The sequence below is a fragment of the Pecten maximus genome, chromosome 10, assembly GCF_902652985.1.
Source record: "Pecten maximus chromosome 10, xPecMax1.1, whole genome shotgun sequence".
Lineage (NCBI taxonomy): Eukaryota > Metazoa > Mollusca > Bivalvia > Pectinida > Pectinidae > Pecten > Pecten maximus.
In genome coordinates this window covers 22,047,781-22,073,120 of record NC_047024.1, presented here as the reverse complement: position 1 = coordinate 22,073,120, position 25,340 = coordinate 22,047,781, and the positions used below count along the sequence as shown (strand labels likewise).

At 36.9% G+C, this 25,340-nt stretch overlaps 1 protein-coding gene across 1 annotated transcript; it reads right to left on the bottom strand.

The window, feature by feature from the left end:
• Positions 1 to 14,598: 14,598 nt before the first annotated feature.
• Positions 14,599 to 25,338, bottom strand: LOC117336140. The gene is made up of 3 exons (XM_033896523.1): positions 24,548 to 25,338; positions 16,978 to 17,199; positions 14,599 to 15,270 (listed from the first exon to the last, which is right to left on the bottom strand). The coding sequence occupies exons 1-3, from the start codon at positions 24,948 to 24,950 to the stop codon at positions 14,636 to 14,638; spliced, it is 1,260 nt and encodes a 419-aa protein (XP_033752414.1). The 5' UTR covers positions 24,951 to 25,338; the 3' UTR covers positions 14,599 to 14,635.
• Positions 25,339 to 25,340: the final 2 nt, after the last annotated feature.

Below are 25,340 nucleotides of genomic sequence, written 5' to 3'. Positions count from 1 at the left end.
CGTGTGAGGAACCACCATAGGATAGTACAATAGATAAATTTTAGAAAACTGAATTCTTTTGTCGCACTTAAACAGAGAAGCATGACGTTTATCTTTGTTGATTTATTATGACTTACTCTGGCTAATTTTACATGTGTAGTAAACAAACAACTATATTGAGATTAGCTTCATGCGTTTTCCTCTCTATACCCATTGCATAGTTCCATAGTAATTTTCATCCGTGCATAAATAAATTTACAATTATTTTACAGGCGAAGACATCACAGCCAATACACTGAGTTTCATGGTTTTCCTTCTGGCCCAGAATCCTGAATGTTACAAAAAGTATTTTGCGTTTTGTTTACTGAACATTCCAAGGAAATGTAAATTGATAATCATAAATATACACCGTATATCAACTACATAGAGTAACTATCAAATGACTATAAAACATGTTCAAATCTAAAATATGAAGTGCATATAAAGTACTAGTTATGGCATTGTCATTTGAATGCATTGACGATATTTAACAGATAACAGAATTGATAATTTGGCGCACCAATGTTATTTTCTACAGAAGTATGTCGATGTAAGAAAGTGTAATAAGCCCAATGATGACTCAATGTCAATACACAATGTTTATAACTCCATACAGATTACAGGAGGAAATTGATACCAACGTGGCTGCCGTGTCTGTAATAACACCTGATGAGATTGACGACTTACCTTACCTGGATATGGTGATGAAGGAAACACTTCGTCTTTATCCGATCATCAAGTCAACTTACAGAGAAACTGGACGCGAATGTAATATAGGAGGGTATACCCTTCCTATCGGAACTGATATAGTGGTATGTGCTGCTTCAGAAAAGATGTCAATGTATTTACACATTTTTTTATAGATTAATTACAGAGTAGACATGCCTTCAAAATTGATAAACCTCGCAGTTTTAAGTAATATGGTTGCGTCTTTGTCTTTTAAACAGATCAATCTATTGAATTAAATGCATTAAGAATACCGATATGTTGATTGGTATCATCGCCTTAAGGAGTTAACCGTTCACTGAATTACCCCAAAGCTTTTGAATATGTTTATGTGTAACTAGTCTAGATTGTCTTTCGGTCTTTGAAGCTAAACAAAGAGTATTGCTTTCTATGTAAATATTAGTATTTGTTTTCATGGACATACATATCATATGTCTAATAGTGAGTACATTAATTTGCATATCAAAACCAAACCTTATTCTTCTTTGGAAAGTGCTTTGTGTGTACTTCTGTTTTCAGCATCGGTGAAGATTGGCTCTTATCTAAATAAATGCTTGAGTGGATATAGAGAGATATGTAACTATGTCATCTTGTTGTAACGATTATGCATAATTGTATCGGGAAAGGGCTTTATATAAGTTGTATAACTTGTGCCCAACCCTTTGTAAAGTTCAGTTACAAATAAAAATATGTTGTTTAAATCAAAAGTCTTCTATGTTATACCAGGTGAGTTTTTACGCCACGAGCAGATCTTCCAAAACATTGACGGATCCTCATCTTTTCATACCCGAACGATTCGACTCAACGGCAAAAGAAAGGTATCTATTGAAACAAAGAAAGAAGAGCAGCTCTAAAATAAGTGTTTCCATACAATGATACAATGCCTTGATAGGAAATCAAACTCTCATTTTCATTTATATTTTTGTCCATATTATGTCGTCGTTTTAAGTTGGAATTACAGTATCGTTGTAATGCTGGGTTCCTGTTGGTTTTTTTTCTTCTCAATAACATTTACATATACAATAACAGTCATCATTTTGTAATAGTTATTTTAAATCTTTCATTTTCATAGTTGCTACATACGTGTCTACCCCGTTTTCAGCTGGCCCGCACACTTGTATTGGAAAGAAATTTGCACAGGTAGATCAGCTTTGTTTTAGAGATTTTTTTGCAAATGTCGGTGAAATATTTAGACGAACTATAACCACTCATAATTCCTCCATTCAACATTAAGTTTCAATTCTATGTTGTTTTAACAGCGGGTTTGTGTATTTTGCAGACGAGACGGGCGACAAAGAAACCTTATTAGTTTTATGTACATTTTGTATATCTGAAAAATGCACTTAACACAAAATTATTCTGATTGATTCCATATAAACATGTATTCTTTATATGCACACCTTTTGTCATGACCTTTAGATGCATAATAATCTGTAAGTCGTAAATATCGTTATTTTCTTTAATTTGACCTAACAGATAGAAACAAAGATCATAATGGCAAAGATCATCCAAACCTTCCACTTTGAGCTGGTTCCGGGACAAGCCATGGGTACCATGCTACACCCTGCAGGTGGCGCCATGTGCTTTCTGCGACAAAGGAAGGAAACAAAGGGGACAAAAGGCGAAAATCGAAGAATAAGAATCAAAACATTTATAGCGTCTTGAATGTGTAATTTATATAAGTAACAATACACGTCGCTCTTCGTTCGTAATGCAGCGTTCACAATGTTGAATATAATTAACATTTTTGTAGTATCTGCTTTGATTATTTTGGCAATTATTAAATTTTGTGTTGTATACCCATCCCCTCAATATGTAGATTATAATCAAAGCTAATTAATCTCGCTTTATATAGTTTTGCAGTATACTTATAATATGTTTTTGTATCATTTTTTCATCTTGGCATGAATCGATTCGGATATCAAAATTATATATCACAAATCTCCATAATTCATTATATGATTTTGATTAATTTTGTTATTGTTTCATAGAGCCTAATAATTAAATGCTAAAGTTATTCTAGTTGGTATATTGTGACCACCTCAATTGTAATCTTCAGAACGTTAACGTCGGTAATGATATATTCCAATTCCTGTCCGATATATTGACTTAAAGGATAAAGAATATAAATATACTGTGTTGACTCTTGTATCTGAAAAAAATGTATAAGTAGTGCCATCGCCTATATTGTAAGCGAATTGTTTGTTTTAACATTTTGTAAAAATATGTTGAATACATGATATATTTTTAATAAATTAAGTGTATATCTATTGATATGACTTTTGTCGTTTCTCTATAACACTGTTTAATTGTTCTACAATACAGAGGATAGTTTTCTTAAATGTCCCTTATATTATATCGTACTGTTCATAACAGTGATGTAGATCTATGTTTATGTCCATATATAGCGATCGACTCGACCTGTTATATAAGGACATAAACATAGATTTACGTCACGGGCCTGTTATCCATAATGCATTGCGAGGTTCAGCCAATCGTCTAAATGAGATGTGATCACATGATCTGTTTAACTACACAGTTTCATTAGATAATGATTTGTCAATCATGTTGCAAAAAGTGCAATGGGTAAAAGAATATGGCTTATCAAACGGTAAACATTGTCGAAATGTTAACTATACACATAAATTCAATATTCTACCTTTGGAATTTGTTATTTAGATGTTAACAAAGACACAAAAACTGGTATCCAAATTCAATCAATTTACAATGTGTTCATTTACTAGTTCCCGAACACTGAAAAATTGCAGTAATATTGTTTTGCTAGCTGTTTTAATTTTCTCAACTTTCATTCTTGTCACCCATTCATCTTTTACACTTTCAGATTTAATATCAAATTTTGAGTGGGAGAATATGATAACGAGGTGCGGGTCAGTTGATATTGCGTGTGAAAACTTTAGCAAAATTTATTTAGATTTTGCTCATATATGTATTCCATTCAAAGAGATTACGATTAGACCTAAAGATAAACCGTGGATGACATCGGAACTAAGGAAAAACATTAGGGTTCGTGACAGATTACATAAGAAAGCTCGTTCTTCTTCTCTTCAGCATTATATAAACAAATTTAAGGCTCAGCGAAATAAGGTCAATAATATGAAGAAACATGCTCGTCAAAATTTTTATGAAAATGTTAACGGACTAATTGATCAGTATTCTTCCTCAGATCCTAAAACATATTGGAGATTAATAAAGAAACTCATGAAATATTCGGGTAACTCCCAATCTATTCCTACTCTTATAGATCCAGCTTTAGGAAATATAGTTACGAACGACGGTGAAAAAGCAAATATTTTAAATAAGTATTTTTGCTCTATAACCGAAGTTGATGATAGTAATTCAAATATTCCTATTTTAGAACAAAAAACCGATAAAACACTTAGCTCGTTAAGGGTAGACTCATCAGAAATTATTGATATATTGAAAGTTTTAAAATTAGGCAAAGCCTCTGGTCATGATGGGATAAGCCACTATATGTTGAAACATACTGCACAGTCAGTTTCAAAGCCGCTTGACATTCTTTTTAACTTATCACTTTCCTCTGGTATCTATCCAAATATGTGGAAAATGGCCACCGTTATGCCATTGTTCAAAAAAGGTGATAGGTACTCTGCGTCTAATTACAGACCAATATCTATATTATCAACCGTAGGTAAAGTTTTCGAGCGTGTTATTTATAAACATATCCACAATAACTTTATTGAAAATTCTCTCTTTTACAAGTATCAATCGGGTTTTATGCCTGGTCACTCCACTGTTCATCAACTAATTGAAATATATCACAATATCTGTTTAGCCCTTGAGGAGAAAAAACACGTTTGCTTAGTATTTTGTGACATATCAAAAGCATTTGATCGTGTATGGCATAAGGGTTTGTTAATTAAATTAAATTCCTACGGTATATCTGGTAAATTGTTGACATGATTAAGTAACTATCTTACAAACAGAAAACAAAGAGTATTCATATACAATTCTTTCTCTGATACTGGTAATATTAAGGCAGGGGTACCACAGGGCTCTATCCTTGGTCCCCTACTATTCTTGATTTATATTAATGATATTGCTGAAGTTACGCTTTCTGCTTCACGTCTTTTTGCTGATGATACTTCACTTATGAGTACATCTGCCTCTTGTAATGAAATTGAAATAAGTATTAACCAGGACTTGGCATCATTAAGTTCTTGGGCAGAGAGATGGTTGGTAGATTTTAATCCATGTAAAACAGAAGTCATTTTTATTTCGAACTCTAATAATTTAGAATTATATTATATTTAATTATATTGCTTTTGTTGCCATGGAAACCATCACAGGATTCACACGGTTTTGTTATATATGTTACAGGAACTGAACATCATCAGTATGATGTTGGACAATGCTTCTTTCAGTGAGTGGAGTCTAAGGGACTTCCTAACTTCGCTTATAATTCCCAGGAGGTCCGGTGAGAAACTGGAAAGAGTTGTCTACCTTTGACACCTAGATCTAATTTATGGAATTCCAAAAATAGGCAATTTATTGAGATCAACAAATGATTTATGGAATTACATAAATGAATTATGGAAATCAATAAATGTATTATGGATATCCATGAATGGGTACTTTTTTCCACTTTGGCTTGCAATAGAAATAGAGTTGAAACAAACACCGAAAGTTTTCCATTTGGAATCTCAATATCACATACCGTATTTGTCCTGATAAGCGCGCAGGGCGCGGGTAATTGACAGTGGAGGCGCCCTTATTAAGATTAGTTATTCTGAAGTTTTATGAAACAGACTATACCGTAAAGCAGAATACCAAAGGCTGTGGAAACGGTAAAATATTCAGTCAAAAAACATTCCAGATGAAGATATCTATTCATTATCATATATTCAGCTTAAACATCACTTGAATATTCCTTTAAACTTGTAAACCTTGCCAGCTGATCTTTAGACCAGAGAACATGTGTTCCAGTATTTATGTTCAAATGGAACTCTTTTGTGTTCTATTTATAGACATAGGTGATTTCCCAGATCATATCAGACATCATTTTCTTTGACCTAATAATGGATTTACAATGTCTTTTACTAGCTTTCTGTTCTGAACAAAAGTTATTATTGAACACATAAAGTAGCAAAACATTTCACATGAATTATTACTTTTGAAAACCATTTTGACGCATCGATCAGTCTAAGATTTATTTCCTTGAAAAATTCTTAGGTAGGGGCGCCCTTACTAGGGCAGGCGCCCTTATTAGGTCAAATACGGTATATGTATTAAACAAGAGGCTCATGGGCCTTAATGGTCATCTGACTACGAAGATTTAAGAGAATGGTAGTTTTTATACTGGCATTACTTTCATTGAAATCCTTCTAAGAAACTCTTTTCCATTATAGTAATATTGGTCAGCAGTGGGTAACTTATTGTATCGTCATCAAAAACATGTATAGCCACAAATTTTGAGTTAATTTCCTCTTTTAAAGACCCTTTCAAATATCCCCTGAACCAATCCCATTTGCCCTCTCAAAATGATGGTTCTGACTAAATTGGTTGCAATCCACTCATGCAATAAGGAGAAGTAGCGTTTTAAGGAAAAACTTCACCTTTGGAGCCCTGTCTCTCTCAGTCCCCAGGAGTTGAACCAGTCTCATTTATACAGTTGATGACAACCCTCTCCAATGATGCTTCAGACCAAATTTGGCAATAACTTTTAAAATAATCGAACCAAAATTTTGGTTCAAGGAAACACGTTATCGCTAACCATATTATTAAGACTTTGAAGTTTCAAAATGATCTGTTGAAAAATGTAGCAGGTCTCCTGACAAACAAAAGTTTACACTGGAAGGAAGGTCGACAGACACCACAATATCCTCATTCTTACACCATCAAACTATCTCTGGCGCATAAGAAGGCAAGCCCACAAAGAACAAAAAATAGCAATACTTCAATTAACAGAGACATTAATTATGAAACATAATGATATCTTTATCCTTTCCACATGTAATTTATTATTGGGTACTAGGATATGTAAAAAGTATTGTGTCTTTCCAACATTTAGTATTCTTTTGCATTATCTAGCCATGCCGTATTTACTATGTCAACAGTTCACAAGGTGCCTGTGTCACATACCCTGTACTGTACCCCAATCATGTACCCTGTACTGTATTCTAATCATATACCTTGTACTGTACTCTAATCATTACCCTGTACTGTACACCAATCATGTACCCTGTACTGTACTCTAATCATATACTCTGTACTGTACTCCAATCATGTACCCTGTACTGTACTCCAATCATGTACCGTGTACTGTACTCCAATCATGTACCCTGTACTTACTCCATTTATGTTCCCTGTACTGTACTCCAATCATGTACCCTGTACTGTACACCAATCATGTACCCTGTACTGTACACCAATCATGTACCCTGTACTGTACTCCAATCATGTACCCTGTACTGTACTCTAATCATTACCCTGTACTGTACTCTAATCATGTACCCAGTACTTTACTCCAAACATGTACCCTGTACTGTACACCAATCATGTACCCTGTACTGTACACCAATCATGTACCCTGTACTGTACTCTATTTATGTACCCTGTACTGTACTCCAATCATGTACCCTGTACTGTAATCCAATCATGTACACTGTACTGTACTCCAATCATGTACCCTGTACTGTACTCCAATCATGTACCCTGTACTGTACACCAATCATGTACCCTGTACTGTACACCAATCATGTACCCTGTACTGTACTTCAATCATGTACCCTGTACTGTACTCCAATCATATACCATGTACAGTACTCCAATCATGTACCCTGTACTGTACTCCAATCATGTACCCTGTACTGTACTCCAATCATGTACCCTGTACTGTACTCCAATCATGTACCGTGTACTGTACTCCAATCATGTACCCTGTACTGTACACCAATCATGTACCCTGTACTGTACTCCAATCATGTACCCTGTACTGTACTCTAATCATTACCCTGTACTGTACTCTAATCATGTACCCAGTACTTTACTCCAAACATGTACCCTGTACTGTACACCAATCATGTACCCTGTACTGTACACCAATCATGTACCCTGTACTGTACTTCAATCATGTACCCTGTACTGTACTCCAATCATATACCCTGTACAGTACTCCAACCATGTACCCTGTACTGTACTCCAATCATGTACCCTGTACTGTACTCCAATCATGTACCCTGTACTGTACTCCAATCATGTACCGTGTACTGTACTCCAATCATGTACCCTGTACTGTACACCAATCATGTACCCTGTACTGTACTCCAATCATGTACCCTGTACTGTACTCTAATCATTACCCTGTACTGTACTCTAATCATGTACCCAGTACTTTACTCCAAACATGTACCCTGTACTGTACACCAATCATGTACCCTGTACTGTACACCAATCATGTACCCTGTACTGTACTCTATTTATGTACCCTGTACTGTACTCCAATCATGTACCCTGTACTGTAATCCAATCATGTACACTGTACTGTACTCCAATCATGTACCCTGTACTGTACACCAATCATGTACCCTGTACTGTACACCAATCATGTACCCTGTACTGTACTTCAATCATGTACCCTGTACTGTACTCCAATCATATACCCTGTACAGTACTCCAATCATGTACCCTGTACTGTACTCCAATCATGTACCCTGTACTGTACTCCAATCATGTACCCTGTACTTTCTCCATTTATGTTCCCTGTACTGTACTCCAATCATGTACCCTGTACTGTACTCCAATAATGTACCCTGTACTGTACACCAATCATGTACCCTGTACTGTACTCCAATCATGTACCCTGTACTTACTCCATTTATGTACCCTGTACTGTACTCCAATCATGTACCCTGTACTGTACTCCAATCAGGTACCCTGTACTGTACTCCAATCATGTACCCTGTACTGTACACCAATCATGTACCCTGTACTGTACACCAATCATGTACCCTGTACTGTACCTTAATCATGTACCCTGTACTGTACTCCAATCATATACCCTGTACAGTACTCCAATCATGTACCCTGTACTGTACTCCAAGCATGTGACCTGTACTGTACTCCAATCATGTACCCTGTACTTTCTCCATTTATGTTCCCTGTACTGTACTCCAATCATGTACCCTGTACTGTACACCAATCATGTACCCTGTACTGTATACCAATCATGTACCCTGAACTGTACTCTAATCATTACCCTGTACTGTACTCTAAGCATGTACCCAGTACTTTACTCCAAACATGTACCCTGTACTGTACACCAATCATGTACCCTGTACTGTACTCTATTTATGTACCCTGTACTGTACTCCAATCATGTACCCTGTACTGTACTCCAATCAGGTACCCTGTACTGTACTCCAATCATGTACCCTGTACTGTACACCAATCATGTACCCTGTACTGTACACCAATCATGTACCCTGTACTGTACTTCAATCATGTACCCTGTACTGTACTCCAATCATATACCCTGTACAGTACTCCAATCATGTACCCTGTACTGTACTCCAAGCATGTACCCTGTACTGTACTCCAATCATGTACCCTGTACTTTCTCCATTGATGTTCCCTGTACTGTACTCCAATCATGTACCCTGTACTGTACACCAATCATGTACCCTGTACTGTACTCCAATAATGTACCCTGTACTGTACACCAATCATGTACCCTGTACTGTACTCCAATCATGTACCCTGTACTTACTCCATTTATGTACCCTGTACTGTACTCCAATCATGTACCCTGTACTGTACTCCAATCAGGTACCCTGTACTGTACTCCAATCATGTACCCTGTACTGTACACCAATCATGTACCCTGTACTGTACTTCAATAATGTACCCTGTACTGTACTCCAATCATGTACCCTGTACAGTACTCCAATCATGTACCCTGTACTGTACTCCAATCAGGTACCCTGTACTGTACTCCAATCATGTACCCTGTACTGTACACCAATCATGTACCCTGTACTGTACTTCAATAATGTACCCTGTACTGTACTCCAATCATGTACCCTGTACAGTACTCCAATCATGTACCCTGTACTGTACTCCAAGCATGTGACCTGTACTGTACTCCAATCATGTACCCTGTACTTTCTCCATTTATGTTCCCTGTACTGTACTCCAATCATGTACCCTGTACTGTACACCAATCATGTACCCTGTACTGTACACCAATCATGTACCCTGTACTGTACTCCAATCATGTACCCTGTACTGTACTCTAATCATGTACCCAGTACTTTACTCCAAACATGTACCCTGTACTGTACACCAATCATGTACCCTGTACTGTACTCTATTTATGTACCCTGTACTGTACTCCAATCATGTACCCTGTACTGTACTCCAATCAGGTACCCTGTACTGTACTCCAATCATGTACCCTGTACTGTACACCAATCATGTACCCTGTACTGTACTCCAATAATGTACCCTGTACTGTACACCAATCATGTACCCGGTACTGTACTCCAATCATGTACCCTGTACTGTACTCCAATCATGTACCCTGTACTGTACTCCAATCAGGTACCCTGTACTGTACTCCAATCATGTACCCTGTACTGTACACCAATCATGTACCCTGTACTGTACTCCAATAATTTACCCTGTACTGTACACCAATCATGTACCCGGTACTGTACTCCAATCATGTACGCTGTACTGAACTCCAATCATGTACCCTGTACTTACTCCATTTATGTTCCCTGTACTGTACTCCAATCATGTACCCTGTACTGTACTCCAATCATGTATCCTGTACTGTACACCAATCATGTACCCTGTACTGTACTCCAATCATGTACCCTGTACTGTACTCTAATCATGTACCCAGTACTTTACTCCAAACATGTACCATGTACTGTACTCAAATCATGTACCCTGTACTGTACTCTCCAATCATGTACCCTGTACTGTACACCAATCATGTACCCTGTACTGTACTCAAATCATGTACCCTGTACTGTACTCTCCAATCATGTACCCTGTACTGTACTCCAATCATGTACCCTGTACTGTACTCCAATCATGTACCCTGTACTGTACACCAATCATGTACCCTGTACTGTACTTCAAACATGTACCCTGTACTGTACTCTAATCATGTACCCTGTACTGTACTCTAATCATGTACCCTGTACTGTACTCTAATCATTACCCTGTACTGTACTCCAATCATGTACCCTGTACTGTACTTCAAACATGTACCCTGTACTGTACTCAAATCATGTACCCAGTACTTTACTCCAATCATGTATCCTGTACTGTACTCCAATCATGTACCCTGTACTGTACTTTAAACATATACCCTGTTCTGTGCTCTAATCATGTTCCCTGTACTCAATAATGTACCCTGCAATTACTATCCTGAACCCTGTACTACCATCATATACCCCTATCCAGTACCCTGTAAACCTGTTCTGTACCCTACACAATCTATCCTGTATCCTGCATCACTTACATTGTAAAATTTACAACCATCTACATATTCTGTAGCCAACACCCCTATCCTTAACCCTCCTTACCATGTACCCTCCAGACAAAAATCAAAAACCGAAAAAAAAGGGCAATAACTTTTACCATGTACCCTCCAGACAAAAATCAAAAACCGAAATAAAACAGGGCAATACCTTTTACCATGTACCCTCCAGACAAAAATCAAAAACCGAAATAAAAAAGGGCAATACCTTTTACCATGTACCCTCCAGACAAAAATCAAAAACCGAAATAAAAAAGGGCAATACCTTTTACCATGTACCCTCCAGACAAAAATAAAAAATCTAAACAAACAATGGGCGATAACTTTTACTAAGTACCCTCCAGACAAAAATCAAAACAAACAATGGGCTATATATAACTTTTGCAAATACAGTCCTATCAATATGTCTCTCCGGGAAATACAGCTACATGTATATTTCAAAAGAAATCAGATGTTTTTTGCAAAATTAGTCAAAATGCCTCTCAGGGAAACACAGCTACATGTTTATATATTCTGCACAGTACAACTACGACAGGAAATTCCAACAACACATAGTGCATATATATGATACATTGCACAAATAATTAGATATATAACATTACGCCATTGAGGCCCGGTGATCAAGGAACAAATCATAAAGTTGTCTTCCTTCATCATTTAATTGTGTTACCATTTTTATATGCATATATTTTGTATATATAAATGTTGAAGGTGACAGAATGTAAGTAGTTATGAGCCTCGTATTGAAGGAGGTACTCAAGGATGTTCGTTTTAAGTCTTACTACATTCTCTGAGTATATAGGGCCGTCTACCCAAGGATTGGTCTCATTTGGTTAATTTATATTGACGAAGTAACACTCTAAAGTAAACAAAACAAGCTGCTTTTGCAATGTACACTGCTTTAAATTGATTGAGCATCCGCTTTATTCGCCTGATCTTGTTCCATCAGAACAGCTATTTCAGGCACCCTAACCTTAACCCTAACCCTAACATGTAGTGGATGACTTTCTGAACAGCAAAGAAAAGGAGTTCTATAAAAGTGGCATTAGGCCCTTAAACACTGCTGGCAAAAGTGTGTAGATACTGAAGGGGATTATGTTGAAAAATGATACAATATGTCCAAAAAAATTCAAATCCTTCAATACTAGGCTCACAACTTATCAATCAGCCCTTGCATATAAAAAAAAAAGTAATTCACTATTTTTTGATATATATATTTATACCATGGTTATAAAGCCTATCAAGTTTCAAAGAAATTGGTTAAAAAATGTATTAGATCTCCGGACAAACAAAAGGTTATGCCAGATGGAAAGACGAATGGCGCAATACCATAATTTTACGTCAAATTGCACAGCCATATAAAAATCGACTTTTAAGTGTATAAAAGTATGATGCTGTGTCACAATGGATTGGTGAAGTCCACAGTTTGAGTCAACAATAAAATTAATATTCTGTCTTCAGCTCCAATAGGTGACAGTGTTACTAAGCAAACCATTTATACTTGTTCGACCTACAACGAATAATTAAGATTTTCCTTGTAACTTGATTTTAATTGCCAAGAAAACTAGTGGGTTTATATGCAACATACATGTATAGCAGTGTGATTGATTCATAATGGGCATTAAACAAATATTTATTATGAAGGGCTCTGTAATATAGTAGAAATAGTTCCAAGATTCACCAAAATGTCCCATTAAATGGTGTGATAGGTCATGAACTTATAGCAAGTTGAAATAAAGTCACGATATTCTTTTTAGCGTTTAAATGGGTCTTGTTGATTGCATTCTGTAATCAAATATAACAAAAACTTCCAATTCAGAGTGAAAAGGAGTATAAGTTATTTAAAGTTAAATCATAGAATAACAAGAGATCCCTGAGGGATCTTGGCGCCCACCATTGAATGTTCTTCATAGGTTCCATGTCAGATTGATCTTTTCCCTACTTTTCTCTTCTTCTAAGTCTTACTAATCTGTGTAAATTCAGAAGAAACCTCTAGTACTTTTCAAACAAGGGAAACCTATATAACATTTAAGATTTAGGCACCAAGGGGGGCCTATATATGGAATTTGAGAAAGATTCCTTCAGTACTCTCTGAGAAATAGCGATAACAAACTTCAATTGTCAAAATCCAAGATGGCTGCCTGTCGGCCATGTTGTTTTCCGATTTGTCTCAAAATGCAATATGCATAACTAGGCACCGAGGGGAACCTACATATGAAATTTCAAAAAGATCCCTTCAATACTATCTTAGAAATAGCGATAACAAACTTCAATTGTCAAAATCCAAGATGGCTACATGTCGGCCATGTTGTTTTCCGATTGGTCTCAAAATGCAATATGCATAACTAGACACTGAGGGGAACCTACATATGAAATTTCAGGACGATCCCTTCATTAGTTTCTTAGAAATAGCGATAACAAACTTCAATTGTCAAAATCCAAGATGGCTGCCTGTCGGCCATGTTGTTTTCCGATTAGTCTCAAAATGCAATATGCATAACTAAGCATCAAGGGAAACCTACATATGAAATTTGAGAAAAATCCCGTCAGTACTTTCTATGAAATAGCGATAACAAACTTCAATTGTCAAAATCCAAGATGGCTGCCTGTCGGCCATGTTGTTTTTCCGATTAGTCTCAAAATGCAATATGCATAACTAGACACCGAGGAGAACCTACATATGAAATTTCAAAAAGATCCCTTCAATACTATCTTAGAAATAGCGATAACAAACTTCAATTGTCAAAATCCAAGATGGCTGCCTGTCCGCCATGTTGTTTTCCGATTGGTCTCAAAATGCAATATGCATAACTAAGCACCAAGGGGAACCTATATTTTAAATTTGAGAAAGATCCCTTCAGTGCTTTCTGAGAATTAGCGATAACAAACTTCAATTGTCAAAATCCAAGATGGCTGCCTGTCGGCCATGTTGTTTTCCGATTGGTCTCAAAATGCAATATGCATAACTAGGCACCAAGAGGAACCTATATATGAAATTTGAGAAAGATCCCTTTGGTGCTTTCTGAGAATTAGCGATAACAAACTTCAATTGTCAAAATCCAAGATGGCTGCCTGTCGGCCATGTTGTTTTCTGATTGGTCTCAAAATGCAATATGCATATAACTAGGCACCAAGGGGAACCTACATATGAAGTTTGAGAAAGATCCCTTCAGTACTTTCTGAGAAATAGCGATAACAAGAATTGTTTACGGACGGACGGAGGGACGGACGGACGGAGGGACGGACGGACGGACGGACGGACCACGGACCACGGACGCAGGGCGATTTGAATAGCCCACCATCTGATGATGGTGGGCTAAAAATACCCCATACAATGTATATATTCACCACTTTGTGTACTCAGAGATCTTTCATACTTTTTACAAGTAGGTTTGCATTTTCCCATGGCCTTCCAGAAGGTGTTCGTGAAACAAGATTTGCTTTTGTTACTGCATTTCTGTAATATTTCAGATGTTCTTTTAAATCATCATGTATTCCTGACTTGTCAAGATCTAATAAAGCAGCCACTTGTTTCTTGGTAAAAATTGTGAAATTTAAGAAAAGCCAAATGACTATTATAGTATTGACATTCAATTTCCCTGCTTCTTTTGAATACCATAAATCAAGCTCCTCATTGCTGTGAAGTAAGCAGTCACTTTCTGGGTCATACAGACAAATAGAAACATGATCAGCTGTAGCTCCAAAAGTGGGAATAAGAAGATGTGATAGAGTATTCTTATCCTTGTTAACTTGAGCAAATCCATTTGTTACAGCTTCAGCCAAGATTTGCTTCAAGACTTTTAAATCTGTGAGGGTTTCCACTTCCTCACAAATATCACAACTGTCATTAGTTTCTTTGTTTCTTCGCTTTCTCTGGGGTTCATCTTCATCTACATTATCCTCTTCAGCATCATTGGTTTTTATCTTCCAAAATGCTACAGCAATTGTATGGTTTAGGACAATGTCTACTCTGCCATACCAAGTTCTCCATGATCCTGTTGATAAACATGCTCATTATTATTATATGTTACCAAAGTAAAATAATGTTAGCTGATCATGATCACCTTTGAAACCCAAGGGTTTGCCCCAATATTCAACTCTAACGGCACCAATGGAATATAATTATGCTACAGAACAAAAGTGAAAACCACAAGTTGCCATGTGTTCTTTATATTGGATGAAATCACAGGGACTTGACACGTTCCTGTGACCCAGAATGAAACATTAATTCCAAAGTCTGACCCCTAGGTCACTTATTATATACTCTCAATGATAAGATATCTAGGAGTAGGATCCTGGGGCAATAGCCTAGCAAATGGCTAACTATGAGTTTTGTTTTGTTTTTGTTTAACGCCCTATTTAAAAATAAACAGCCAGTGTCATTTAAGGATGTGCCAGGTTTTGGAGGTGGAGGAAAGCCGTAGTAGTACCCGGAGAAAAACCACCGGCCTACGGTCAGTACCTGGCAACTGCCCCACGTAGGTTTCGAACTCGCAACCCAGAGGTGGAGGGCTAGTGTTAAAGTGTCGGGACACCTTAACCACTCGGCCACCGCGGCCCCTAACTATGAGACTCTGACTAGACTAGAGTTTAGTATATAAGTTTGCGGAGGACATATTTGTGAGCCACTTTCAACCAATATGTTAAATTTCAAAATGAATGATTCTGCAAAAATGAAAGGAACTTATTCATTTGTGGGCGGGGACATGTTTTAGGGAGACAGGGCATCCAGTAGACCCTTGAGAGTATGTTTTTGCATGACTCCCCAAATTGAAATCTGACTCTTGGGTTTGAAGGGATATGTCTATTTGACATATGTTTTGACCCTTCAGATTTCTCAGAAATAGTGATTTGACTTCTGAAATTACTAAAAGTCAAGGGTCAACTAGATGCCCTGGGAGATACACAGAAAATTGTAAAATTTGTGTGAAAAGAGAACAGATTTGTGGCTTGTTAAGGCTGATATCAGTTCCATCTCACACATTTTGAACAGTTTGAAGGTTATCTTAACTAAAAACATAGCACCTCTTATGTTTTGTCTGCATCAAAATTTTAGTTTTACATTGCCCTACACCAGACATCTATGTCAGAATACATGTCCAAGTCTGGTGTCAGGCCACCGAGGAAACTCAAACTACTCTTCCGGTAACATATCGATTCTGCCTCTGACTCAAAGTAGAAGGGAGAACCTTCCAACTTTAAATATGAGTATGCTTATCAACGAGCATGAGCTATATATAGAGAATACATGGTCAGTGTCTTAAAACATAAGCTGTATTTTGGCGAGGGTAAAGAAAGACAAAAGTGGCGAGCCTTGGCGAGCCACTTTTGTCTTTCTGTTCCGAGCCAAAAATACAGCTTATATTTTAAGACACTGACCATGTATTCTATTTATCCTGCAACAGTCATAAAAATAATCATCAAAAATAATCATTTTGAAGTGAAACGGTGTCAAAAATGACAGAAATATGTTCGCCTTTCAAACGTAGTTTCACTTTGAAGTAGGTCAGTCGAACTGACGCACATGCTAAGATTCCAAAATACAGCTGTTTTCCGTCACTGCCGTATACAGCAAAAATATATACGGTGGGTGTATTCCGACAATGCGGTGGCAGTTGCAGGATAAACAGGCTTACTGCCAGAAAAATATAGTTAATATCTCCAGATGGACAGTGTACTGAATGAAAGCAAACTGGTCTTACCTACTGAAGTGTCACCCTCACAAATCTTGGCCTTACAGCCACAGTCACATTCTTTTGGAAGCTGATTTGCATATTTATCAACCTCGTACTTCTTGCCCGGTACCAACTGAGAAAACAGGTGATGTGCCAATCCCGCCATTATATGGGTCTCTTTATTGCCACTTGATAAAACAGCAGTTGTGGCAAGAAGTTTCTGAATTGCCTTTTCATGATTTTTTTTCTCTGGAAAAAAAGAAATCACACAATTGTAGTAGGACAAATAAAAAACATTAATTGTTTGGGAACATCAGTTCATTTGAAACATTGATCCTTCACTGTACATGTTTATATAAAATTTAATCCCCTTCCCTAAAGGATATGCTTATGACCAAATTATGTCAAAATCCTGTTACTCCATCAGAGAAGAAGCAAGAAAGATTTTTGAAAAATTCTATATATCTGTCTTAGGCCCCAAGGGTCTTTAATGAAACAAATAAATATAAGCCTTATACCAAGGATGCTCTTGGCCAAATTTGGATTTTGTCAATATGAAGTCATACCAAGAGAAGGAGGGGGCATGCAGACTCATCGATCAATGTTTATAAACATTTAATGAGTCCCCTTCACCCAAGAATCGGATCAATTAAGTTTGGACAAACTCCCATTATTCTTACAAATGAAGGATTTTATAGAACTCACTTCCTCTTTTGAGTCCTGCCCCTCGGGCCCCAGGGAACCTGTAGCCAGATCCATTCCATTTCATTTAGATAAAAATAAAAAATTATATGAAAAAAAATATTCACCCTTCTTCCAAGCTTAGATACTTTTGACCAATTTGGTAAAAATCTTATCAGTCAATTCAATAACAAATAAACTTAAGAGATTTTCAGGAAATGTTGCATAACAGATCAGGTTTTTTTTAAACTGTCTAGAGCTATTACATTATACAGCAATCTTCCAAGAGATCAACCTTTGTATCTTTTCATCCTGTACAAGAGTACTTGGTCCATTTTCTTAACTGAGAAATGTCAATTGAAGTGATTGGATTTTTAATACTTTCATGCATCACAAAGTGCTTAGCATGCATATAGTCATTAAGACCTAAGTCAAAGATTATGACATTCTAGTATAGCAATTAATTTTCAACTGACGAGCATGTGAAACACCTAATTTGTTTCATTAAAGAAAAGTGAACTGGAAATGATACACAGCTAAGGCCCACTAGACAATGAGCCTGCATTCTGATTTGATCACCTGTTATTAACTTCTTTGATAAATATGCCTTAATAAATTTAACAGTAACGCCTTGACTAATTAGTGTCAAAATCATTTCCTTTTGTAAATTTTGTTCAGTGGCCATTCCAAGAACCTACACTTACCAGCAATATATTTTGAGTTGTATGTCTCTTAATTAATCAAAGAAGGTAATTTATTTGAGGACTATAGCTAGTACTTAACAAAGTTGCCTCATTTGACCTTGATCATGAGGCAAGATCATGTATTTTCATAAACAGATGAACATATATGTAATTCATTTCAAGGAATCTGGAAGCCATGTATTCCAGTCCTTTTCGTTAAAACGAAAAAGTCATTTGTTTGTTTGTCAATTAAATTTGAAAACTGACCTTGAACCTACTTTGTACATGTACATGTAGGTCAAGGTCATTTTTCTTTAACACTTTTTGTGGCTTCAGCCAGAGACGTCTATATCACAGAGACTGGAAACAGTCTATATCTCCTAACCAAATAACACTCGCGCCCGGAAGTAGCTAATATCCATCAGAGTGCCTCGTTCTGACACCCAGGGGACACTGAATTCGCTGCCATATTGGCTGCATCGCCTTATAGCGTTTCGAACACTGGGATTAAAAGCCTTTTGCTTTTTGTGGCGAAATAGACCGAAATTAAATGCAAGTCACACTTTGATTAATTTTTTTTATAGTTTGGTATATGATTCAATAAATTTGTGCATATTTTGCATTATTTTATTGATGTTATGTGACTTACGAGAGTTAAATTTGTCTTCAAATCAAGATAGATAATCAAAATACAAAATCTTGTATCATGCTGTGGATCAAAATTACCTAAACGGTCCAGGATACTTGTTTTTCTAGTTTTATCTTCTTTGATATTTCATGCATTGTTGTTCTTAATTTCAAATTGGTCAAGACGTTTAGAAAATACTTTATTATACCCACGCAACGAAGTTAGGGGGGGTATACTGGAATCAGGTTGTCCGTCCGTCTGTCTGTCTGTAGACACATTTTGTCCGGACAACTCCTCCTAAACCGTTGGGCCAATTCCGATGAAACTTCACACAAATATCAATGATCATGTGTAGATGTGCATGCCATTTTATTTTTCTCAAAATTATGGTTGCTATGGCAACTGTTCACTATAAACAGGTTTTCCGATAAGAACCATAACTTTAAGTTTGTCCGGACAACTCCTCCTAAACTAAATGGCCAATTTCAATGAAACTTCACACAAATATAGAGGACCATGTGTAGATGTGCATGCCACTTTCTTTTCTTTCAGAATTATGGTTGCTATGGCAACTGGTCACTATAAACAGGTTTTCCGATAAGAACCATAACTTTAAGTTTGTCCGGACAACTCCTCCTAAACTAAATGGCCAATTTCAATGAAACTTCACATAAATATAGAGGAACATGTGTAGATGTGCATGCCACTTTCTTTTCTTTCAAAATTATGGTTGCTATGGCAACTGGTCACTATAAACAGGTTTTCTGATAAGAACCATAACTTTAAGTTTGTCTGGACAACTCCTCCTAAACCGAAGGGCTGATTTCAATGAAACTTCACACAAATATAGAGGACCATTTGTAGATGTGCATGCCACTTTATTTTTCACAAAATTATGGTTGCTATGGCAACTGGTCACTATAAACAGGTTTTCCGATAAGAACCATAACTTTAAGTTTGTCCGGACAACTCCTCCTAAACTAAATGGCCAATTTCAATAAAACTTCACACAAATATAGAGGACCATGTGTAGATGTGCATGCCACTTTTTTTTTTTTTTTTAAATTATGGTTGCTATGGCAACTGGTCACTATATTACTGGGTTATCTTAGTAAGCCTCTAATTAACAGTCCCAATTCACCATTGACTTGTGCAGATTGCGGGGGTATTAGTCAGCCATCCTGGCGACAGTTCCAATTGTACATTAGAAAACGGGCACTTTCAAGTAATGAGGAAGACAAAAATTAGCATGTTATATATAATTATAATCTGTAGGTCAAAATTACCCAAACTTACCAACTTATAAACGACTTCTCCCGTAAAATTAACAAAATAATAAACAATAACGTAGTCACATGATGGTATATATACAAGAATATTCAATTAAAAAATGTGATAAAGAAGAGAGTAGAAAAAAAATATTGAGCATTTTGGATGAAGTTGTTTTTTAATTATAGGAAAGTGGCATGAAAAAAGGGAGGAAGAGGAGAGAGAGAGAGAGAGAGAGAGAGAGAGAGAGAGAGAGAGAGAGAGAGAGAGAGAGAGAGAGAGAGAGAGAGAGAGAGAGAGAGAGAGAGAGAGAGAGAGGGGGGGGGGGTTAGGAAGTGATAATTATGTACTCGAATCTTCCCGACTTTCTCAAGAAGTTTTGCACAGCTTTGGCGATTTTTATATTGTCAGCTGAAGAAATATTCATGTCACCATTGCAAAGTACATCTACATTTACAGGACCGTACCAGGTTAAATCAGCAATAAGAGTTCTTCTTAAGTTATTGTACAGGGGACAGTTAAGGAAAAAATGATGGGAATCTTCACAGGGATGTCCACATTGACAAGCAAGTGAATCAACGAGATTGGCTCTCAAAAGATCATAGCTCAGTGCACTTGCTCAATTTCTTATTCTGTTGTGTAGAATATTTAGTTTTCGAGGACCATAGCTGATAAAATGCTTGTCATATATAATATTTACTGTCATAGATTTTTTTAGATTAGATTTGAAGGAACTCAAAGTAGGCGAGTTTCTGATAGTGTTGTTTAAGTCATTCCACAGTTTTGAAGTAGAAGGAAAGAAAGAGTTTTTTGATAGACAAAAGCGTTGTTTCCTAAACAAGAGATCCCAGAGGGATCTTGGCGCCCACCATTGAATGATCTTCATAGGTTCCATATCAGATTGATCTTTTCTCTACTTTTTCCTTCATTTTACTAATCTGTGCAAATTGAGACATCCCTCCAGTACTTTTCAAACAAGGGAATCCTAGCTATATAAGAAATTTGAGATTTAACGATAATAGCTGTTTGTTTGCCTGGTTGTTTTCAAGACAGACTGGTCCAAAAATGCAATACAAGGGACAAATTTGAGAAAGATCCCTTCTGTACTTTCTCAGAAATAGCGATAACAAACTTCAATTGTCAAAATCCAAGATGGCTGCCTGTCAGCCATGTTGTTTTCAGATTGGTCTCAAAACGCAATATGCATAACTAGGCACCAAGGGAAACTTACATATGAAATTTGAGAAAGATCCCTTCAGTACTTTCTCAGAAATAGCGATAAACTTCAATTGTCAAAATCCAAGATGGCTGCCTGTCGGCCATGTTGTTTTCCGATTGGTATCAAATCGCAATATGCATAACTAGGCACCAAGGGAAACCTACATATGAAATTTCAGAAAGTTCACTTCAGTACTTTCTCAGAAATAGTGATAACAAACTTCAATTGTCAAAATCCAAGATGGCTGCCTGTTGGCCATGTTGTTTTCCGATTGGTATCAAATCGCAATATGCATAACTAGGCACCAAGGGGAACCTACATATGAAATTTGAGAAAGATCCCTTTAGTACTTTCTCAGAAATAGCGATAACAAACTTCAATTGTCAAAATCCAAGATGGCTGCCTGTCGGCCATGTTATCCAGGTTGGTCTCAAAACGCAATAAGCATAACTAGGCACCAAGGGAAACCTACATATGAAATTTCAGAAAGATCCATTCAGTACTTTCTCAGAAATAGTGATAACAAACTTCAATTGTCAAAATCCAAGATGGCTGCCTGTCGGCCATGTTGTTATCCGATTGGTCTCAAAACGCAATGTGCATAACTAGGCACCAAGGGAAACCTACATATGAATTTCAGAAAGATCCATTCAGTACTTTCTCAGAAATAGTGATAACAAACTTCAATTGTCAAAATCCAAGATGGCTGCCTGTCGGCCATGTTGTTTTCCGATTGGTATCAAATCGCAATATGCATAACTAGGCACCAAGATGAACCTACATATGAAATTTGAGAAAGATCCCTTCAGTACTTTCTCAGAAATAGCGATAACAAACTTCAATTGTCAAAATCCAAGATGGCTGCCTGTCGGCCATGTTGTTATCCGATTGGTCTCAAAACGCAATATGCATAACTAGGCACCAAGGGGAACCTTCATATGAAATGTGAGAAAGATCCCTTCAGTACTTTCTCAGAAATAGCGATAACAAACTTCAATTGTCAAAATCCAAGATGGCTGCCTGTCGGCCATCTTGTTTTCCGATTGGTCTCAAAACGCAATATGCAAAACTAGGCACCAAGGGGAACCTACATGTGAAATTTGAGAAAGATGCCTTCAGTACTTTCTGAGAAATAGCGATAACAAGAATTGTTTACGGACGGAGGGACGGACGGACGGACCACGGACACAGGGCGATTTGAATAGCCCACCATCTGATGATGGTGGGCTAATAAATCTGCATTTCGTAAATTATAAGGAGCTATGTTGCCAACATACATTGGTAGTAGGTCGATAAGAAAACTAGGTGCCAGATTATTGACTATGGAATAGAATAAGGATAGTTTTCAAGCATCTCTTCTCTTGGAAAGGGGTAACTCTTTTTTTGTGAATATGGGCAGCCCTGTGACTATTCTTGCGGCCTCTATATTTATCTTTTCTAATAACAATGAATTTGTTGTACCACAGTACTTCACATGCATATTCAAGTAATGGTCGTGTATAGGTAAGGTACATTTTTTCTAATGTGTTCCTGTTTAAAATAAGTTTTAATTTACGGAGGGTGGCTATATATTTTGTTACTTTATTTATTTTAGATTCTACATGTATGTTCCACTTACAATCATCGGAGAGAATGACTCCAAGGTGTTTATGGTGGTTTGTTATTTTAATCGGGGTATTGTCGAATGTAAAGGACGGAGCAAAGGGAAGTTGTCTAGTTGATATTACGAGGGCCTCAGTTTTATTAGGATTAAAGGACATAAGCCATTGATTGGACAAAATTTCAAGTTTAAGTAAGTCGCGTTTAGCCTCCGTCTCAATAAGGTTGAAGTCATATGACGAGTAGGATAGAGATGTATCGTCAGCGAAAAGCCTAGATAGAGATGAAAGATTGCAGGAGATATCATTTATGTATAGTAGAAAGAAAAGTGGACCAAGAACTGACCCTTGGCTTAAGAGAGGAAAGTGAATCATTGATAAATACAGCTTGTTTTCTTTTTGAAAGATAAATAGCCACCCAACGAAGAAGAGGTCCAGAGATACCATAATTTTCGAGTTCATGTAAGAGGCCTTTATGCCACACACGGTCAAATGCCTTAGAAAAATCACAAAAAATTAAGATAGAATGTTCATAATTTTCCAAGGAAGAAATGATTGAATGATATATTTCAATTGGTTGATGTGTTGTGGAGTGATTTGGTAGGAATCCAGACTGATACTTATAAATAAGGTCATTTTCGATTAAAAAATTGTAGATATGCTTATATACTACACGCTCAAAAAGTTTACCAATACAACTTAGCAGCGAGATAGGTCTGTAATTGGAGACAATGCCTGCTAGGTGTCACCCTATTACAACCCAACCACATTTTCAGGAAAATTAAAACAAGCAAAAAAAGAAATATTAGGAGAAATTAAAAGATCCTAGGGTTGGTTTATGTACATGTTTGTGATATTTAAATAAGACACTTGGAAAAAAAAAAAATTAAAAAATTCATCTTAAGATGTCATAGTAAAAAGATGAAGGTAAATTTTTTATTTTTTTGGTTACGCCTGGCGATTTTAGGTAAAATTTATGCTATCTAGACAGTCGTTATTAACATTATTTACAGTATTTACAGCCTGTCACTGCATGTGGATCCGGACGAGCCGAGCCTTGATCAAACACTTGGTTCAGTCTTCAGGCACAGGCGCACAGCCAAATCTTGCAACACAAAGCTTCCACTCCAGATAACAATTGAGGTATGCGAGATGGAGCGAGACTTACCAGTCTCTGTGATATATATGTCTCTGGTCCATCCTAGTAACGTATGAAGTTGATAAGTCCAAGACCGATTATAGACCAATATATTATCTCTCTATATATATTAGTCTATAATCGGTCTTGGACTTATAAACGTGCTAAGCACCTATGCCTTGGTTAAGCCAGATATCATGATTCTGTGTCTTTTGATAATAAATCGTTTATTGACTCTAAGCATTTTGGTTTTTGGGAAGAAGTTGTTTAACAGGAAAAGTTTCATGACTGGCAGACGACACAACAACAAATGACAGACAGACAGTCAGACACCATGGCCATTTGAGCTAAATATACCAATATCAAATGTCGATAGTTTACCTCGCAGAAATTCCAACAACCTCAAAAATGCTTGTTGACAAACATCAGGGTATCCCTCGATGGCGTCTACTCCACATGTCTGAAAATTTTTCAGAATAGATATGTTTAGAATGTCTTTCAGGTAAACAAGTTTACTCTCTGGACATCCTCTGTCATAATCTGTTTCAATCGCCTCCTGAAGTTCGTAACTAATTTGAAGAGAGACGTACGCATCGCTGAAAGATGTCCCATCTGAAGCATTACTAGTATGTATAACAAGGTTGATAAATGCTGACGCGGGGGAAACAATGTTTTCAGCAGTGATGAATTTTAAAATGCGTTTCACTGTTTTCTCCTCTGCAGATCCCCTGAAGTCCTGTAGATCTAGTCCCGTTTGTGGATCCAACTGATGGTGTGTGGCCATTTCCGTACGAAAACCGCGAAATCAGGTTAAAATAGTCGATAAACGTTGTGTTTGTATAGTATTTAGCTGATTTTGGCTGAAAAACACACTACCAATCTATCGCGCTCGTACAGTTCGGATACACGTAGATTTACTTTCTACCTCATCCACAACTTCACTGATAGATTTTATAATTAACGCTAAGCGCGCAAATTACTAATGTTCCATATAAAGAAAACACAGCAAACTTTACGTGCCCTGAAGCAAAATGTTTTTGTTGTGAAAGCTACTTTCGGTTTTCTATTGTTATTGACCAATACGCGTGCGCGATAGATTGGTAGTGTGTTTTTCAGCCAATCAGAGCAAGGTGCTTAACGAGGTTCTTAGATCGTAAACGACACTACTATTATA

Bases quoted from the DNA above. Each gene is read 5' to 3' on its own strand.
- LOC117336140 (XM_033896523.1), bottom strand. From the start codon at position 24,950: ATGGCCACACACCATCAGTTGGATCCACAAACGGGACTAGATCTACAG. The intron at 17,200-24,547 runs GTAAACTATCGA...CTTTTTTTCCAG, and splicing joins GTTGTTGGAATTTCTGCGAG to AGAAAAAAAATCATGAAAAG. The intron at 15,271-16,977 runs GTAAGACCAGTT...GTTTATCAACAG, and splicing joins TGAGGGTGACACTTCAGTAG to GATCATGGAGAACTTGGTAT.